The sequence below is a fragment of the Rhipicephalus microplus genome, chromosome X, assembly GCF_043290135.1.
Source record: "Rhipicephalus microplus isolate Deutch F79 chromosome X, USDA_Rmic, whole genome shotgun sequence".
In the NCBI taxonomy this organism is placed as follows: Eukaryota; Metazoa; Arthropoda; class Arachnida; order Ixodida; family Ixodidae; genus Rhipicephalus; species Rhipicephalus microplus.
Window position 1 is genome coordinate 177,689,367 of NC_134710.1, and position 20,715 is coordinate 177,710,081.

At 45.3% G+C, this 20,715-nt stretch overlaps 1 protein-coding gene across 2 annotated transcripts in view; it reads left to right on the forward strand.

Moving 5' to 3' along the window:
- Positions 1 to 9,821, forward strand: part of LOC119177222 (short transient receptor potential channel 4-associated protein) — a 238,014-nt gene extending 228,193 nt beyond the window's left edge. For both annotated transcript variants that reach the window (XM_075878275.1, XM_037428640.2), the window contains 3 exons: positions 1,445 to 1,554; positions 5,760 to 6,041; positions 6,157 to 9,821. In XM_075878275.1, coding sequence (XP_075734390.1) covers positions 1,445 to 1,554; positions 5,760 to 6,041; positions 6,157 to 6,279 — 515 coding nt within the window. In that variant the 3' untranslated portion in view covers positions 6,280 to 9,821. The remainder of the gene's footprint in view (positions 1 to 1,444; positions 1,555 to 5,759; positions 6,042 to 6,156) is intronic.
- Positions 9,822 to 20,715: the final 10,894 nt, after the last annotated feature.

A 20,715-nucleotide genomic window follows, 5' to 3' on the forward strand; every position in this document is an offset into this window, starting at 1 on the left:
TGCGCATTCTCTTGCGAGACATCTTGAACTGGTTATTTTCTAATGCGTCCAGTACCGAACGCTTGTTCTTCAGGATGTTAGACAGGGTATTTGGCTTGATGCCATATTTCTGCGCAATATCTTGCTTGGCGGTGCCTCCTTGTTCAACTTCTTTCAAAATTTTGACTTTCGTCGCCAAGTCAAGCGTCTGATAAGGCCCGCGAGTTGCCATAGTAAATGCACGTGGAACTTCGTCGCACGTGGAAACGCTGAGTCCGCACACGACCGTAACGAGATCAACAATGAGGCCCGGAACCGGAACCGCCGGAGCAGCCGCTTCGTGATCTGGGGCGCGGCATGCAACTGCGATGCCATCAGCTGACTCTTTGAGCTGCGGCGCTGTGGTCAACTGCGATGCCCTTGGGTGCCGGTCAGACACGCATTGTTGTTTAGCACTTTGAAAATAGGAAATTTAACAAACATTACGATTTCCTCCGGGAATTCGATTGAAAATAAGTTCGAATTAACCGAAATTTCAGACCTCTAGCTTCCAATTATCGAGAATTTCTTTCTGTTGAACTGCATGCAAAACTGACGAGACCCCCACTCCACTTCCAATTAACCGATAATTCCAATTAAGCGACTTCGAATTATCGGAAGTGGACTGTAACTAGAAAATGATTGTTCACATGTACTTGGTTTTGCGTCTGTGAAATAAAGTACAAATATAAATACAAGTACATCACTTGTTACACATGCGCAAAGTTACGGAGAGCCAGTGTGGCGATTTCTTTGCTTTTTTTGTCACTCCTCTACTGGCTACATTGCGAATGATCAGACTGAAAATGTGTCTGCACGCCTATTGCTGCAGCTGCTGAAAGCCCCACAGAAGATATGTCCCCAGATGGATGACGACAAAAACAAAATCGCAGCCATCGGCGAGATTCGTGAAATGGATCAAACTTCTCTTAATAATTTTTACACTGCGCCCAGCTCTCTTCATCGCCGCACTAGATAGGGAATAATTGGTGATTAAGGAAATAAGCACACGCAGTGCTCAACATAGTAGATAAAACAGCAGCGCTGACAACGTCGCAGAAGCTGGCCAGTGATGTCATTGGCTCTTGTACTCATATGATAGTATTTGTAATTGTTGGCAAGTAGGCATACTACGTCATGGGGACCCGAGTGCTCTTCAAAATAGAAACTGCCTCCGGTTGTATGATGGATCATTCGTTTCGCACTGGGGAAAATGAGTTTTGTTGCCGCTACTTATGAGTCTGTAGCTTTTCACTGTGAGCAAAAATGAGAGGTTCACAAATTTTTGTGTCGCCATTCCTTTGAGCCACTGATTTGAGTGTAATTTGACCAAAAAAGTATTCAGCTTCCGCTCCTTTGTCGGACAGGAAGCCAGTACGCTGATCCTCCTCTGCTGTTGTTTTTTTTTTTGTTGTTGTTGTTGCAGAGTATGCTGAGAGGACCAGCTATGTGCTGAGCCATATCGGGGACCAACGAAACCGGATTCGTTATCTCAAAAAGCTGGTTTCTCTTGTCACCATTTCCAACCTCACGCAGGTATACGATTTTTTCATATCTCTCGAGATGCACTTGAGCTTTGTTATAGCAAAGCAGAATCTAAGATAGTTCATCAAGTTTCCTTTGATGACTCCAGGAAGATGCTTAACAAAGTAAACTTTCCGTGAATGGACATAACATACGAAAATGCAGAAAGCACTCAATAAATATAAATGGAATGGAACTCTGCTGAACTGGAACAACTGCCGGGAATATAATTGGTTTTGTACCTGCATTCTGCTACCCTGTTCATCTCTCAAGGTCTCTTCGATTCACCTGCACCAATAGGAACCGGTTCACGGCTGTGTACGCAAAGTTCAGGAATTGTGCAGCGCGAGTTTAGTGGTGCAGCCACAGTGCAACAGCTGAAACAAATGACGATATGCCAACAAGGTGCGGGCCTTATTTCTGTTCGCTTAATTTACACCATTCTACAATGCTGACCGATGGCAAACCGCACAGGCATACAGTTTATGAGGCACAAACATCTTGGCAAAACACATCACGTCAGTAGAGGCGGGCAGGACGCCTAAGCCAAAGCACTGCGTCATCTGCTCAGCTGCACGCACGGTTGCACCAAGCTGGCATTGTCAGCATAGAAGGTGCAGAAAATCGTGAATCAGTTCTGCATCTTTCGAAACGAATGGCAGGGTTCAGAGGTCGTGAATGCTGCAACGCTGAAACAAATGGCAAGGTGCAGTACGTGAACTGGTTTGTGTGGTGTAGGCTAATCGAACGAACTTTCAGTAAATGGGACTCTAAACTAAACACATTTTCCTGGTCTCATCAGGTTTTCTTTAACGAGTCTATTCTAGTCTCCAAAACAACAATGAAAAAACCTACACATTCACAGTGGCTATGTATTGCTCTCTGCAATGTTTTGTAGCTGTTCAACAGGGATGTTCAAAACTACTGCATCCCAACAATACTGCCTCTGTTGTTTGTAGCCACGTACAAGTACACTATTTACTCACAGTACTGTCTTCTTTCAAACTAGAAAAAGTGGTTGTACATTGTTCATAAATTTAATTCCTGGCTGTAAGCAAGCGGCAATTCTGTAGTTATTTGTTGATAAAATTGGAGGCTTTATAATGCCAATGTTGTGGAAATCAACTACCATAAGATCCTACAATAATGAGGCAAGATTTTGTTTCATTGCAGTTATGCTGTATCTTTGTGTATTCGGTTCGTCTCTCTTCTTTTTGAATTCTATGTAAATATTTTTGTTTATTTCTGAATTATTTGTTACAAGCAATTAAAATTGTTAATCACAAAGACATTCTGAAGAATTCTTCCTCGAATAGATAATGGCTACTTTATTTGGGTAGTGTGACTGCTGTGAAATGTAGTACAAGCAGTTTTATGTATATCACACCACACCTATTTAAAGGTGTTACTAATAAATAATGCTCCAAAGCACCCTTGAAGATACCCCATGCCTTTGAGAAGAGTAATACCGTTTCTCTTTCAAGTGTCCAGTACCTCGGGGGCCTGGCTTGTTGCCCACCCATAGATCTCATGGCATGATTAGGCTCAATATTTAGTGGTCAATACAGGCCTCAAACTAGGCTAATATTGCTAAAAACCAGGTAAAATAAACAATCATGGCCTAAAATAGTATAATTAACAGAGATTACCAAGAAGTAATTGCAGTAATTAACTTAAAATGGCTAAAAAACTTGGAAACTTGCGGTCGACTCGTACCACCCAAGAGAATGTGCCACCGCTTTGACAAGTCTACGATGCTACTCTCATTGGCACTGCTCCAATAGTACCTTTGAAGGGGAAAAACCCTGACATAACTTGCTGCAGATGACATGTATCTCAACTACAGTAAAAAATAAGAAGTTGATAAAGCACAACTAAAAATAGTAAGTGCATGCCTGCCAAGTCTCTCGGATTTTCCGGGAGACTCCCAGATTTCAACCAGTTTTTACGTTTGTACGGTTGCCAGGAAATTCTCCTAAAATCGCGATTTCTGTGCATGATCTGGCGGCATTGACAAAAATGCAGCCCAATTCGATCCAGGCTTTTTCTGAACAAATTTAGAATTCATTTAAATGTACTTGAATCCTAATGATGCGAAACGGCCAGATATGAATGCGTGAAATTTCCCAGTGAAATTCCGCTATCTCCATTGGGCCGAAATTCGGATGTTCCGAACACTTTTCCTCATTGTGGAGTCATATGAACTTTGATACCAAAACCGTTGAATGAAAGCCAAGAGCAGCGTGCTAGAAACTTTAGAAGTACGTGCGCGGCCAGCGTATGCTCCGTCTTCCACAATGCGTGTGGTTGTCATTTGCCACAACCTCTGTGTATGAAACCGCGTTCACTTTTGACACAATTGTGTATGGTGACTACATAACTGACAGAACTCCGAAAGTGCACACGCGTCCAACGTTCCACCAGTCAAAGTGACGTTGCTTTCCACAAATGCTATGAACTAAACTATGGCAGATGCGATCATGGATAGCGACAAACAACTTGATTTAAAGGCCACATGCACCGCCAGCGCACGCAGATTGAAAACGGAACTACAGTTTTCTGCAGCCGCCGCTCGCGAAACCGCAGTCACAGCGATAGGAGGCGATGCGATCATCAATAGCGACTACTAGCTGAAGGCACGTGGCTAACGCAGCGATAGATCAAAGGAAATAAAGATGTAAGAAAGGCTAGAAGCGTTTTGGTGTTCCTGTCCAAAGAATCTAGTAATTTTGTATTTGTCGATCTGTGTACTATGGCATTCAGTTTTCAGTTAGAAACTTCGACTTGCACTTTTCCCAGCCAGCTTCACCGTCCCTTCCATTCACGTGTAACCCAGGAAGATATGTGCGAGTTCTTTTGACAGAAATAGATCTTGCTACTTGTTTCAATAATGTGAAGTTTTGGGAAATATGAATATTTTTGCACCCCTTTGAGATTCGCACCTTGTACTGTAGTTTGGAAACCCTGCCGCCATGTGTTCACCCACTAAGACTGCATTCTTTTGGAGCAAAAGAGGGGAGGGGAGAATAAATTGGGGCGACACTCCTGCCTGTTGCGGAAATTTAGCTGGTTGCTAAATTTAGGGAGGGAATTTTAGCATAGGGATTGAATTGCATGCCAAATACTCGTGTATTATCAGTGTAAAGTACCTGTATTTACTCGTGTAATCCTCGCACTCGCATAATTCTCGCACCCCCCACATCGCCCAACAAAAATACGATTTTTTTTCTCCTCGAGTAATTATCGCACCCTGTAAAACTACCGCAATAATGTCGTCTGCTCATTCCAGCCACCGATGATGATAGCGCGCGCCATCTGGCGTCATCTCTTAAGCATTAAGCGTACTATTATTGCACGGAGATTCAACTTAATCCAAGCCAAGCCAAAGTGGCAAGTGCGCTTTGCAACGTGTTTTGTATGTTGTGTCGGTAATCTTGTCACGTTATGGAGCGATACTGAAGCTACACAGCTCCGTTCAAGTTGAAAGTGATAGATCATGATCTAAACAATGGCTACAGGGCCGCCGGTAGGCCTTTCGGAGCATACGAGTTTTGTGTTCGCTACTAGTGACGGCATCTGAAAGCCACCAAGACCCGTTGGGCCTGCCGTTTGCCTAAAACTGGGATTGATGGTAAACTTTATTTCCTAGGAAGGAAACTGCTTACGATTCTATTAAATAGTTATCAGCCCAATACTGACGTCCTACGCTTACCTTTTGAGGGCTCCTGTTGAGCAACGAACGCTACTGCCACGCCCGCAACGCCCACAAGCTTTGCGTATGGTATTCTAATTCTCGACTATTTGCTTGCAGTTTTTGTGTCTCAAATAAATCTTGCCTTGTGTTGAACCTGTGCTTTTATTGTTTAGGTAAGATTTAATTTGTACTTCTCAAAGCTTGCTGTTAGTTGCTGGTTTGAGAATCCCGGTTTGCGGCCACTTCATTGTCTTTTTCGCTCTGTGTGTTTTCTGGAAAGTTATCCCCGCGTAATTCTCGCACACCCCAACTTTGCATCGGTTTTCCGCCAAAAAAAAGTACGAGGATTATGCCAGTAAATAAGGTACAGTTTTGTCTCTAAAACCAATATTCTTGCAGGACTAAAGTACCAAAGTGCATAGTGTATAACCATTTTTGCATTTCATGTGACGATGCAACAGCATGATGTCAATACTCAAGTGGGCACCAGAATAATGCCGTGCCGTTCTCTGCCTTTCTGCAGGAGAATGTGAGCTGTGTCAACACAGCCTTAGTGCTGCTGATCTTTGCACAACAGCACGGTCAACTGGTGAGTTACCTGCATGCTCTGCGGGGCCCACCTCCACCAGGTGCAGCTAGCAAAGCGGCCTGCAATGCCAATGCACCTACTAGTGTCCCTGCTGGCTCCACAGCAGCCACAGCCACAGCTTCGTCAGGAAGCTTATTGCAAAACCTGCTTGAGCTCCTGCACTTTTGGCAAGAGCACTACCTTCATAAAGACAAAGATTGCTCTGCCCTCGAAAAGGTCAGCACCCGGCCTTCAGTGATGGACACCTTTCTTCTGCTCTAATGTACTAACATTCCGAATATGACTTGTGTTTCCACCTTGTGTTGCTAAATTTCTTTCTATGCTATTCCAGAGCTCACGAATCGCGTTTCACCGGTGGAAGGCCATGGTGAACACACTGGTCTCGGAGGACATTACCAGTCCGGTGTCCCTGGTCTACCATGTTCACCCTGGGCCCAGCACCCGAGACAGTTGATGGACTGAATGCTCTGCATCAGAGCGGTGCAACCCAGCCTCTGAGCATGTGCATGTAATACTGTGAGTTAGGTTCATAGATGAAATGGGCCCTGTGTGCTGCGCAGAATTTTTTTTTTTGAAAAGCAGTTATTGCTATCATAATGAAGTTGGCATTGTCCTCTATAGCATGCTCAGTCATTCATTCCAATGATGTTTGCTAAAGAACATAACAAATGGCTAAATAATGCAGCCGGTTTCAGTCACCATTCATTTTGGCCACACGTGATAGCATCCTTGGCCTCTTCGGCTGCTTAGTATTGATGTTGAGATTTCTACAGTCAGTGAATCTCTTTGCCGTCAAGAGCCCTATTTTAACTAAGCAATAGAGGACTCATGGGAACTAGTTTCTTTTGATGGTGAAGTCACTAGATAACAAACTGCCATTCTGTACATGGTGCAGAGCTGAATCCCACATCTTGTGATCATCATTGTTGTCCTCTGTGTGCTAAAAATACCAGTTATGGAGGTAATGATGGATGGCCATGTGTTTTTTGCTGACCAGGTCGACTTGTGATTATTATTGTGCGACTGTCAATATGTTCACAGCTAGGTTTATTGAACTTTCTGAAGAATGTGATCTTACAGCATTGAATTGAATGCATTCTTTTTTTTCTTCTGCTGTTATTCAGCCAGGGACAAGTATACTCTATCATAAGTTCTTCGTGCAGAGACGTGAAGAATGCTCCACAATGTTTTCACTCAGCTTGGATTATGGGAGATGGTTAGTGGTTCTTGAAAGGGTAGGAAGGAGGCAGGTTTAAGACTTTCTGAAGCTTTAGATGCATAAATGATCTCCCACCTTCATCTGAGTGCCATGTTGTTTTGTTTATAAATAGTGAATTTAGTGTGATTGTTGTCTGAATACAGCCACATTATGCGACTTGTATACTGCTTGTGTTTTTAATCTACTTAGCATGAACGAGACCAACTCCTCAGAGTGGTTTGTAAATTTAGGTCAGCTATTGGCCCCAAAATTTTTCTCAGCTTGTAACTTGCAGTGCAGGGTATGTTTTGATTCCAATTTTGTATTTCAGCTACTAGTGGTGCAGTGTATGTCATTTAGTGGTGCAGGCACAGTGCAACACCTGAAACAAATGACGATGTGCCGACAAGGTGCATGCCTTATTTCTGTTTGCTTAATTTAGACCATTCTACAACGCTGACCGATGGCAAACCGCACATGCGTACAGTTTATTAGGCGCAAACATCGTGGCAAAACACATCACGTCAGTAGGGGCGGGTACGGCGCCTAAGCCAAAGTACTGCATCGTCTGCTCAGCTGCACGCACGGTTGCACCAAGCCGGCACTGTCAGCGTAGAAGGTGCAGGAAAATAGTGAATCAGTTCTGCACCTTTCGAAACGAATGGCAGGGTTCAGAGGTCGTGAATGCTTCACCGCTGAAACGAATGGCAAGGTGCAGTACTTCGTGAACTGGTTTGTGTGGTGCAGGCTAATCGAACGAACTTTCAGTAAATGGGACTCTTGTTAAACTGTGTTTGAGGAAATGTCATTGATTCCATTTAGTTTAGTCCACAAAAAGAAAAGTGGCTTTCTTAACATATTTCGATTCTATATGTGCTGAAAAAAAAATGTAGAAAGAGGGATATATATATATATATATATATATATATATATATATATATATATATATATATATAGCAGCTGCCTACATGTATTTTGTGCACAATGCTGTTTCAGGCAGAAAACTCGACTTGTTTTTTACTTATATATTGACTTTCTTCTAATCTACAGCAGTACTTCTCAGTGTTATCAAACAGGATTTTAGAATATAGTTTATGCTTTGCTTTTAACATTTATAATGGCAGTCTATAAGGTTGTGATAAAGTTTAGGTGTGGCTTATTTTACTGAACAAGGAATGAAAACTTATACTTCATTTGCTCTGTTTTTTTTTTTTGTTTTTTTTTTGTCCAACTTAGTGGGATCATTTTTTCTGTCACTCTAAATGCACTAAACTCTCTCGGCAAAAGGGTAATTTGGAAATGTGCCTTTCTATTAGAAGTAAATTCATATTGCTCAGTAAAGGGTGAAAATTCATATATTTTGTATAAATGAATTTGAATGTCCACAGTAAACTTTAGAGATGAGATCAAATATATAACATCATGATCTAAATATATTATAAGAAAGAGAAGTTGTCTCTATAAACTGTATGCATCAATGCCAGCAATTCCTTATGTATGCTGCTTGGGGCAGCATATAATAAAGTGAAGGCGGTAAAAAAAAAATGTCGAGTATACACAGGTCCAGGCTAAAATTTCTCAGTGCCTGCATGTTTGCATTCAATACATATTTGTTAATTAGGCACAATGAGCCCATTCTTAATAGTTTTTTTCACGTTTGGTATTTCGCTCTTTTTTTCTTTTGATGTTTTTTAAAGACGTGACTGTCAATTTACTTCTGTAACAGGTAACTTGGAGTGGATACTTTCTTATTAACACACTCTGCATGTGCTCATATGGTATTTCAAAATTTAATTGGAGCTTAAGGTGATACTGTGCAATGCTTCAGAAAGTACAAAGACAAAATATGGCATGAAGATTACACACGCAGCTCTTTGCTTAGGCCACTTCTATGATAAAGTTAATTTTATTTCATGGCTGAATTTACATGTTTGTACAAGAAGTCATGAAGAGTCAAAGGGTGTTGTGTTGATGTTGCATTGCTTCTGCTTACAATTACTGTAATTGCAGTACTAGTTGATATAGTTTCTGGTATGGCATCATTTTTTTTTTGAAAAAAGAAATGTGTAATAAAGTATAACAGGGAACGGCAAGCAGCAAAACAAAGTTTTTTCTCAAGAGTGGGGAGGGGGTCCTTAATAATTTGATTTTCAGCATTGTTACAGTTTTGAAGGAGCAGTCTCTTCAAGTTTTTATTTTATTGCTGCCAAGCATTTGATATTATGTGTAGCTCTTGTGCTTGTGTAGTATATGCTTTGAATATGAAGTAAAACACATCTGAGAGCCTTGTGCAATGGTAGGAAACATATTTTTCGTAGTCAAATACTGTTTTTATTGCTGTTGCTTGAATTTCTGCACCAATGCATTAAAGATATTAGAGAGCCAATTGTGACATGCTCTCGTTAGTTGTAACGAACTTTTTTAAAATTATGTATACATGGTGTATATGAGTTGAACACTGTAACTCCGACATTTTGTGTTAATGTGAAATTTTGTGTGTTTGGAAGTTGTGAAAGTTCACCTAATGATAGTGTGGGACATTAAATATGTGGTACTGCTTGAGGTGGTCAAACAAATGTTGCTTGTTTTGCTTTTGTCATGTTTTTGTATTGTATGCTGTGTGAATGCATGATGATTTTGTAAATACCAACCTATTAAAAGCAAAAAAAAGGAAACGTGAAAGTCTGCATAATAGAGCAATGTGTTGAGTGAACACTGCAGTTTTCCCTATTGTCACTACAGTGGAGGTGGCCTGTTTGTTTTAATTTCAATAAACACTTTCTTTTAAACACATAAAAGCATTCTGTGGTTTCTGTGCTTACAGTATTGTTTGCCCTAATTGCTTAATTTGCTATTTTGTTGGAGTTAGCATAGATTTCTTTCCTTCAAGCAATTCTCACAAAACTATAGTTTAATACTTACTTAAATTAACAGCGGACGAAAACTCGGCCACGAACTTCCTGTGCATGGCCGTACCTTTTTCACGCTGTTAACCTTGAGTATGCACTACCAACTAGCTTAGTCAGCTATCCCTCATTGGACACGAGCAACACCAGCGGACATATAGATAAGTAATAAAATTTGGATGCGTTTGACCGTTTGTCAACCCCCGCAACAGCTACACCGATAAGGAAGAATACTTGAAAACAAGTGCTTTCTGTACATTCTGGTACAACTCCATAATTTTCCTCTTGGTGAGATGATATGCAGCTGTAATTGCAGCTAAGTGGTGAGTGGCTACTGGGCTCGCCATCTTGTGCTTAGTCAAGGAATACAACTACAGCACATGCAGTGAGCAGGAGAAAGATGCTGCATTGTGTACTATAATCAAGGAGAATTCTGGAGTCTAGAGCATAAGGCATAAATTGGATTAAAGAGTTCGTGGCAAATAGTGGGGTCTGCATAGTATAAAGCAGATTTGTGGTACAGACAACCAGACGAGACACGCTGCGATTGAGTTATGTCATGCCTTAATTCTCTATGCAGAAAGGCACTGCTTGCAACTTAGTCAATGATAATGCATGACTTTGGTTATTCATGATGGTGTGCAATGGTGCCACTAGAAATGGGCCTTGTGGTCCTTCCACGTGAGTACGATATGGTCCCTCTGCTCTGATATAGGGGAAATGCAGGGAAAGAATGTTGCTTGTGGATGGTGACCAAGGGAATAGGGTTGAGTACCTACCTGTTAGGCAATGACTCCTAGTCACATGACCAGAGTGGTGGTCGTGCACTAATGGTAGGGCATCCGCCTCCAGTGTGTGATGGAATGAGTTTGACAGCCAGTGTTGCTGGGTAGCCACCAGTTTTTCGAAAGGGGAGAAAGGTGTCCATACCTGGTCCTCTGTAATTTGTGTACTCTTCTTGTGATGGTCCTTTCTCTCAGTTCTTTTACTTTTCCTCAAGATGCTGTGCTGTTTTCCCCTTATGGATTGCAGAAATTAGTGTGTTTCCTAGCCTCGAATCACTGTAGCTCTTGCATGATAATGGAACAGTTTCGTTTCTTGTTGCTCCTCTAACTTTTGACAGATTTAAAAAATTTCACTCCTCCTCTAACCATACTTTGTAAGTGGTGCTGATGTCCCCCACCCCTTTTCCAAGTATATTGCTGAATACATTTTACAAAAAAAAAATTGGTTAAATATCTTTAGTAAAGGCATAGCACCTATGATAAAGAGCAGTGCTCGGATGCTTTGTTTGCAAATTCTTTTAAAAAATGGGCATGTTTTTGTCGAAGCCATTGCTAGTCTGTATCATTGAAGTGCAGCTGCTTGTGCTTTCTCTAGAACTAGCAAGTGCAGCATTTTCAGTACTAGGCTGACTACTAAAACTTTTAAAGATGACCCTTTCTGAAACTGCATTTTTTTTCCTTCTCAGGTGGCCACTATAAAAAGGGTGTATATTGTTACGGAAAAGAAAAGACGCCGTAATGACGAGGCTGGGTATTAGGTATATTCAAAACCAGCGATAATGGCGTAACCGGTTCACCAGGGATCGAGTGGAGACAACTCTTCGTCTTCCTCGTCAGGCGCACACACGCGTCGCCCCCTAGAATATCAATATACATGCATGTAGCATTACCCCCGGCGGCACAAGCGTCGTCTCGGCGCATATAAATGTCAACGTCACTAGGAGAGTTGTAGGGCATCAAGCGCGCAACATGTACAATATCGGTAGCCTGTTGGGCACATGAAGGCGGCGGAGAGACGACCAATTTCATATGTTACAGGATAACCACACGAAGGACTCGGTATGGGCCTGTGTAGCGAGTAAGCAGTTTTTCTGACAAGCTAACTTGACGGGTCGGAGACCAGAGCAGGACCAAAGAACCGGGCGGAAAGTGTACGTCGTGGTGTCGTTGGTCATACAAGCGCCGCTGCTTCTCTTGAGAGGTCAGAAGGCGAGTACGGGTGATTTCGCGTGCATGAGCGGCCCAAGTGATAGTGTCCATGGCATATTCACTGGTCAGTACTCCAGGGGACGTTATGACGGTGTCTAGAGGCAATGTTCGTTCTCTGCCAAACAGCAGAAAAAAATGGAGAGTAACCGACAGTGTCATGGGGCAAAGAATTGTAGGCAAATGTGACGTACGGCAATGCGAGATCCTAGTCGGTGTGGTTGATAAAAACATACTTAGGGAGCATGTCTGTAAGAGTTCGATTTAGACGCTCCGTGAGTCCATTGGTTTGCGGGTGGTATGACGTAGTCAGTTTGTGTCTCGTTTTACAGGACTGCAAGATGTCAGCTATGACCTTCGACAAAAAAGTGCGGCCACGGTCTGTAAGTAGCTGCCGTGGGGCTCTGTGTTGCAAAATCACGTCCTTGAGGAGGAAGTCGGCGACATCTGTGGCGCAGCTTGTTGGGAGAGCTCGTGTGATGGCATAACGCTTGGCGTAATCGGTGGCCACGGCTATCCACTTGTTACCTGAGGAAGAGAAGGGGAAAGGGCCAGGTAGGTCTAAACCAATGTGGAAGAAGGTACTGACGGAATATCAAGTGGTTGAAGGCGTCCGGCGGGAAGTGTCGATGGTGTTTTGCGGCGCTGACATTTCTCACAAGTGGCAATGTATCTTCTGACTGAGCGTGCAAGCCCTGGCCAAAAGAAGCGTCGGCGTATTCGGTCATAAGTGGGTGACACACCAAGGTGACCAGCAGTCTGAAGGTCATGAAGTTCATGTAGAACTTCCGAGCGAAGGTGTTTCGTAATGACAAGCAGCAGAGCCGGTCCATCAGGCTCAAAATTTTGGCGGTATAATACACTATCGTGGAGCACGAATGAGCGATGAGACTGACTGGAAGATGGTGATTCGAGGCTTCTCAATGATAGCACGCAAGGACGCATCATGGCGCTGCTCGTCACCGATGCATATCATTTGCGAAAGGGAAAAGACGCAAGCCTCGGTGTCGGTGTCAGGCATAGTGCTCAACTCAGCGACCGGGTAGTGGGACAGGCAGTCTGCGTCCTGATGTAGGCGTCCGGACTTGTGCGTCACCGTGTAGGCATACTCTTGGAGTCGCAGAGCCAAGCGCCCGAGCCAGCCAGTAGGATCCTTCAGTGACGTAAGCCAACATAGCGCATGATGGTCAGTTATCACAGAAAAATTAGTGCCATATAAATATGGGCGGAACTTTGAGACTGCCCAAACAAGAGCAAGACATTCACGCTCCGTAATAGAATAGTTGCGCTCAGCAGCTGTGAGGAGGCGGCTAGCATAGGCAACAACTCGGTCGTGTCCTTGGTGCAGGAGACTGAGGCGCGAAAAACATATTGTGAAGCAGGAAGAGCAGAAGAGAAGAAAGGACAGCGCCAACTACCAACTGTTTAATGACCGTCTAGGAAACGCACAGAAAAGAAGACAAAACCGCACATGCGTACACAGCCAACACACATCGCACAGTGTAATGATCAAGGCACTAAGTTATCTAAAAACTGCATTTCTATTGAGTACAACACAATAGATGTATCACTGATACAATCGGGCCCCTTCTTTTTGATAAAATAGGCTTTCAAGAGCTCTCTAGCTATTTGTTTTTTGCTTTTACCAAGAATCACTGTTTTTTCAAACAATGGCACACATCCGTAGGCTTTACAGTACACTGGAAGATGCGCATGATCACTTTTGCCTAAACTATTGGCATGCTCCCTCAGTCTGTCATTAATGCAACGCCCCGTTTGACCGATATAGAACTTGCCACAGCCTAGGGGAGTCCCATATACCATTCCTTGTGCGCAGCTCCTAAAAAGTCTTGTGTGCTGCTTCTGGCAGCTCCTTTGCTGATCGCATGTGATACGCGGGCACAATTGAGCAAGTTTGTTGGGAGCTGAAAAAACAACTGGAACGCCGTAACGGGAAGCCACCTTCTTGAGGTTATGGCTCACACGGTGTATATACGGGACCACCTCACGCTTAACCCGCTCTCTCTCCTTCGGGCGCGCATTTGCAAAAGCTACTCTGCCTTTCACCCGCTGCAGCAGGGATTCCACCATGGAACTAACTACGGACTGAGGGTAGCCGGCCTTGGAAAGTCTTTGAAGTTGACGCATAAAGCTAGTTTGCATAACATGCTCACACGATCTGCGTAGTGCCAACTCTAAGCAAAGTAGAGTGATTCCGCGTTTCACAGTCATTGAATGCGCTGAATCGTAAAGTAACAACTACTTCTTACTCCGAAGGAAGTACGCACAGCATACGTGACCAGCCGAAATTGTCAGGTTAAGGTCCAAAAACTGCAAGGAGCTATCTTCCGGAAGTTCATTAGTGAACGTGAGCCCTTAGCATTTACTCTAAAAACATCTAAAACTTGCTCAACCATCACAGGGAAAGGCATGTTTTTACAGAGGAAGGGCATTTGCATTAGGTTAGGGGTACCACCTATTAATTTAAGTGACGTCTTTTTATCATCCTTTGACCACGCACTACAAAGTGTTTTTACTTCATCTCATTCAAATGTTCTTAAGGTATTTAGATATGTAGATGATTTTTTAGTTGTTATTGACAATAGATGCCCTTTACCTTTCCCTGTGAAGGTTGAGCAGGTTTTAGATGTTTTTTGAGCAAATGCTAAGAGGCTGGCGTTCACTAATGAACTTCCAGAAGATAGCGCCTTGCAGTTTTTGGACCTTAACCTGACAATTTCGGCTGGTCACGTATGCTGTGCGTACCTCCCTCGGAGTAAAAAGTAGTTGTTACATTACGATTCAGCGCGTTCAATGACTGTGAAACGCGGAATCACTCTACTTTGCTTAGAGTTGGCACTACGCAGATCATGTGAGCATGTTATGCAAACTAGCTTTATGCGTCAACTTCAAAGACTTTCCAAGGCCGGCTACCCTCAGTCCGTAGTTAGTTCCATGGTGGAATCCCTGCTGCAGCGGGTGAAAAACAGAGTAGCTTTTGCAAATGCGCGCCCGAAGTAGAGAGAGCGGGTTAAGCCTGAGGTGGTCCCGTATATACACCGTGTGAGCCATAACCTCAAGAAGGTGGCTTCCCGGCGTTCCGATCGTTTTTTCAGCTCCCAACAAACTTGCTCAATTGTGCCCGGGTATCACATGCGATGAGCAAAGGAGCTGCCAGAAGCAGCACACAAGACTTTTTAGGAGCTGCGCACAAGGAATGGTATATGGGACTCCCCTAGGCTGTGGCAAGTTCTATATCGGTCAAACGGGGCGTTGAATTAATGACAGACTGAGGGAGCATGCCAATAGTTTAGGCAAAAGTGATCATGCGGATGTGTGCCATTGTTTGAGAACATGGTGATTCTTGGTAGGAGCAAAAAACAAACAGCTAGAGAGCTCTTCGAAACCTACTTTATCAAAAAGAAAGGGCCCGATTATATCAGTGATACATCTATTGTACCTGTTGTACTCAACAGAAATGCAGTTTTTGGATAACTTAGTGCCTTGATCATGACGCTGTGCGATGTGTGTTGGCTGTGCACGCATGTGCGGTTTTGTCTTCTTTCCTGTGCGTTTCCTAGACGGTAATTAAACAGTTGGTATTTGGCGCTGTTCTTTCTTCTTTTCTGCTCTTCCTGCTTCACGATATGTTTTTTGCGCCTCAAACTTCTGCACCAAGTATGCACCAACTAGCCCAAAAACAAGCCCTTTAAGTCGTGTCCCCGTTGACGTTAGTTAACACGGCTCCGATTCTGTGACCACTAGCATCGGTTCGAACTTCCGTCGGAGCGAATGGGTCAAAGTGAGCCAATATGGGTGGTGTCGTCAGGAGCGTGATTAGGTGAGAAAAAGCAGCAGCTTGGTCGGTACCCCACGTAAATGTGACGTCTTTCTTCAGAAGCTCTGTGAGGGGTGAGGGGTCGAGCGATGGTTGCGAAATCTTTCACAAACCTTCTAAAATAGGAGCAAAGTCCTACAAAACTCCAGACGTCTTTGTCTGACTGGGGTACAGGAAAGCTGGTGACTGCACGAATTTTCTCGTGGTCCGGCTGCACACCAGTGGCGTCGACTAGGTGGCCCAACACTAATTTGCCGGCGTCCGAAGCGGCACTTCGATGAGTTCAATTGAAGGCCTGCAGTGTGGAATATGTTGAGAATAGCTGACAAACGCTGAAGGTGCTCTCAAATGTTGGGGAATATACACAACGACATGGTCAAGATAACAAAGACATGTTGACCATTTCAACCCTTGTAGCAGAGAGTCCATCATGCGCTAGAACGTGGCTGGGGCGTTGCATAGCCCAAACGGCATAACCTTGAACTGATATAGGCCGTCTGGAGTTACAAATGCAGTCTTCTCTTCGTATTTTTCGTCGACAGCAATCTGCCAGTAGCCGGAACGTAGGTCTATTGTAGAAAAGTATCGGGTGCCGTGGAGACAATCGAGAGCGTCATCGATGCGGGGTAAAGGGCAAACGTCTTTTTTCGTGATTCTATTCAGATGACGGTAATCCACGCAGAAGTGCCACGGGCCATCTTTCTTTTTAATGAGCACGATGGGGGACGCCCAAGGGCTCGAAGAGGGTTCAATAATTCCTTTGGCTAGCATCTTGGTGACTTCTTGTTGAATTAATTTACGCTCGGTAACAGACACCTGGTATGGTCGTCGATAATTGGGATGAGAATCACCTGTGTTAATGCGGTGCGGTGCTTGACGAGTGAAGTCTGGCCGAGTGGACGGCTGTCGATGTCGAATATGTCGCGGTATGAAGCCAAAAGGTGGCATAGCGTGGTTGACTTCTCAGGTTTGATGTCCGGGGCGATCATGGAGCATAAGGTTGCATCGAAGCACGTGTCATCCTGCGAGTGATTTCGGTGCTCGGGACATACGTCTGCCGTAAAGCAGGTGACGCGGTCGTCAATTAAGGGCCTTAGAGTTGCGACCAAAATACCTTGGGGTAGCACTTGTTTTATGAAACCGAAATTGATAACAGGTGAATATGTTTGGTTAGAGGCCATGCTTACGACGGAGTGTGGGACAGTAATGTCACGCGCCAGGTGAATATCAGTAATTGGTGTCACGATATAATCAATGTCGAGCACGGGAGAGGGTGTTGCCAATGCAACAAATGTGAGAGCTTTAGGTGGTATCCGGAAGAAGTCAGTGGTGCACGGCTGTTCGGGAGCTCAGAGTGAGAATCCGGGAGAAGATGAAGTTCTAGGCAGAGAGTACTTGCCGCACAATCGATCAGGGCAGAATGCGTCAATAGGAAGTCCATGCCGAAGATTAGGTTGTGAGGGCAATTTTCAAGCACCGTAAATAAAATGGGGACATGGCGTCCGGCAATGCTAACACAAGCGATACGCATTCCAGTGATGGCCACAGTTCCGCCATCAGCTAGGAGAGCTTTAGTCGCTGCAGGCGTGAGGACTTTTTTGAGTAGGCGACACAGGTGAGCACTCATTATGGACACTTGAGCTCCGGTGTCAACTAACGCCGTCAAAGAAATACCGTTCACATACACCTCAATCAAGTTCGTTTTAGTGGGGAGCGTCAACGGAGGATTTGGATCAGTCGCAATTGATGCAGCACTACCTCCCGGAGCTGCATGGTCTAGTTTTCCGTCCGAGAGGATCCATATTTGACCGCCGACGGATAGCGGCGTGGTTGGGGCAATGGGGAACGGCGGTGTTGAGGTGACGGCGAACGATCGGTGGAGCGTCTGTTAGTCGGAAGAAGGGTACACACGACTGGGCGAATACCGACGTTAGCTCTCGTGTGGGCGAGAAGAGGAAAATGGGCCCCAGTTTGAGGGCGTCCAAGTGCTGCGGCAATAGCGGGAGATATGGCCAACTCGGTGGCAGTGGAAGCAGATCGGCTTGTCGTCTGCAGTTCTCCATTCCGCCGGATTGCGGGATCGCGGTATAAAATGTAAGCTATGGCGTGGTGCATTTGTTGTCATTGGTCTGGAGACGGGTCGGGAGACAGAGCAGGCCACAGGAAAACCGAGCTTTGCAATTACCTGCCTCACGACGGCTTGAATAATGGAGACCGCCGGAGGCGTTTGTGCGCTGGGCCGCGGTGCATTGTGGGGGGCTCTATCCGCCCGCCTTTGTAAACTCACGGCCGGGTTAGGCCAAACCACTTTGGCAAATGTTTCGGCGGGCGAAAGAGCTTCACTTTCCGGCGTCCTCTCCACCGCAGATAAACGAGCCGAAAGAGTGTTCACTCGATGTGCGCTCGAATGTTTCGAGCGGTAGAGAGGGAGAAGCAAAAGAGGTGACACCCGGGGAGCGCGCTGCAAACGAGAGAGAGTGACGCCACCGCACACTGCAAGCAAAAGCGCGGCCTACTTGACACCGCCCCAACACCTGCAGCGGGGGGAGCGCGGTGCACGGAGACACGGACGGACAGCGTTACACAGGCTAGTCAAAAAGAACCTTTGTATTGAAAAAATTATCGTACTTAAATAGCACGCCGATAAGGTGTGCGCCACGACGTTGGGCCACCGCCGCCGATTTGTTCTCTTGGCGCGCCATTTATGTATGATTTTTTTTTTCAGTATGAGCTGTCTTTGTATGACACCTTATTTTGTCACCAGTAAACAGCCGGTCCTTTTTTTTGTAATCGGTTCACCTGTGATTGGTTCGCCTGTAACGCATTGTAAATGGTTCGCCTGGTGGTTCAAGTTCGCAGTTGCAGCGGCCTCTGGTCGTTTTCATCGTCGGTAAACAAAATAAAAAAACATTTTTTTTTCACGTATACAAAGCAAAACAATAACGTATAAATGATCTTTTCATGAAGAATTAGATAGCCACTTTCAATGTATTAACCGCCTATTTTTTTGATAAGGAAGCAAGCTCTGACTTGATAGTAGCCGCTCAAAAGCCAGCAAGGTTCCGTTCCAGGTCCATTGCAAGCATTCACTAGTACATTCACTGTGTGTTGTTTGCGCTTTTTAGGCGTGTGTAGTGGCGGCGTTTTTATTTTTCACCGTTGAAACTGTGTTTTCGCGGCTTGCACTGGGCAGGTGACGGCGAAGCTAGGGTGGCTAGAATGCCCTAGCGAATATGCAGCACTCGCGGAAAGCGTGCCGTCTCCGGAGGAAGCCATCTTGAAATGAGCAAAGTTGCTGCACGCACGAGAGAGGGCGCGCGGGTTGTCGCCCTTCCGCTTGCAAAAACGGCAGCGACGCACCGCGCTCCGCTTAGGCTGCTCGTAAGCGGACCGTATTCCCCGCTCCGGTAACCCGCTTAAGGCCTTAGCGGAGCGCGCATGCGCACTCGCGTTCCCGCTCCGCTTAGCTGCTAAGCGGAGCGTAAAAACGTCGAACTAAAAACCTCTACTAAAAGAGGAAAATCGGCCGCCGCTCCGCTGCAGCTTCGCGGGTGCTTCCGGAGCGGAGCGGACCACAAAAACGTCAAACTAAAAACCTCTAATAACGTAGAAAGGTAGTGTCGGCATACCTTTCTACGTTATTACCACTCATATACCACTCATATACTATATAATGAGTGGCCACTCGAGCCTACCGTTGCCAGAAAGAAAGGGGAGTTGGCACCCGAAAGTGTCGTGTTCCAGAGCATGTAACACTCAATGACCCCTCATCATCCACTTACGTTCACCCCGGTAGGGGTCACACCGCGGGTCGGAGGGCGGGTCCTTTTCGTTTTGGGTGAACGGCCCTACCCGGACGAGGGTGTCGCATCCAGGCGGCATGGAGGCGACAAATCTCGCGGCCGCACGCCAACGAGATGGACGATGCCTTACCCAAGCAAGGGGGTCGTCATTTAGCACAGCTGACGAGGTCAGTGCGCACGGAGATGTGACCTTTCCATACCGACCCGTGGTCGAAGACTTCCGTGGTCCCTGCTACGCCCTCGCGGCGCGGTGATCCAGGCGGCCGCGCTGAGTGCTGCCAGCACGGAGGAAGGAAAAAGGTTTTTCTTACCTTTTTCCTTCCTCCGTGGCTGCCAGTGACCACGCTGAGGGCGGGGCTAGCGAAAAAAAAAAACATGAAAGAAACGAGTTTGGCTCGGAGGGTGGGCTTTAAGTACAGTGGCTATAATAGGGAAGCGTGATGAGCGGCAAGCGGCGCCTACGGAGCGCACTGAAGCCTCTGAGGAGAAGCCGCGTGGGGGCGCGCGCAGTCGTTTATGATGATATAGTGCTAATGGCCGACAACAAAAAAGATTTGCAGAGATACGATGGACATCTGCGGTAATGAGAGAGATAGGTTAGATTTCAGATTCAGTAAGGAAAAATCAGCAGTCATGATTTTTAATGCTAATGAAGGTAGTGAGCTTAGAATACAGGAGGTCACTCTAGAGATAACAGATAAATACAAATAGCTGGGTGTATGGATAAGCACAGGGGTCTCATCGACGTTGCCAATCTGCCCCATCATGTAGTCGTTCTGCTCCCGAAGCTGGTTTACGAAGTGCTGAAAGTTTATGAGCTTATCCTCGAACTCCTCCGGCAACTTTTGACAGATGGATTTGGGCCGCTAGAGAGAAAATCCTTTGCTTCACATGAATCGACGCACCCAAGAGTTCGGTGCACGAAACGCTTCTCTCGTGAGCCCAGCTTCCCGAGGGAGTTCCACGGCGTTTTGCGAATGGTATCCATGGTCACTGGCAGCGAGCACGCACGAACTTCCCGCACGAAGTCCGCTAGCTTATCCTCCAGCTGCGGATGAACGGCACTTCGTTCACGAAACGACATTTTTCGAGGATTGCATTAGGAGGCCTGGGGTGCGGCCTCACCGGCAAACACCGCCAAGAACGCACTCCCT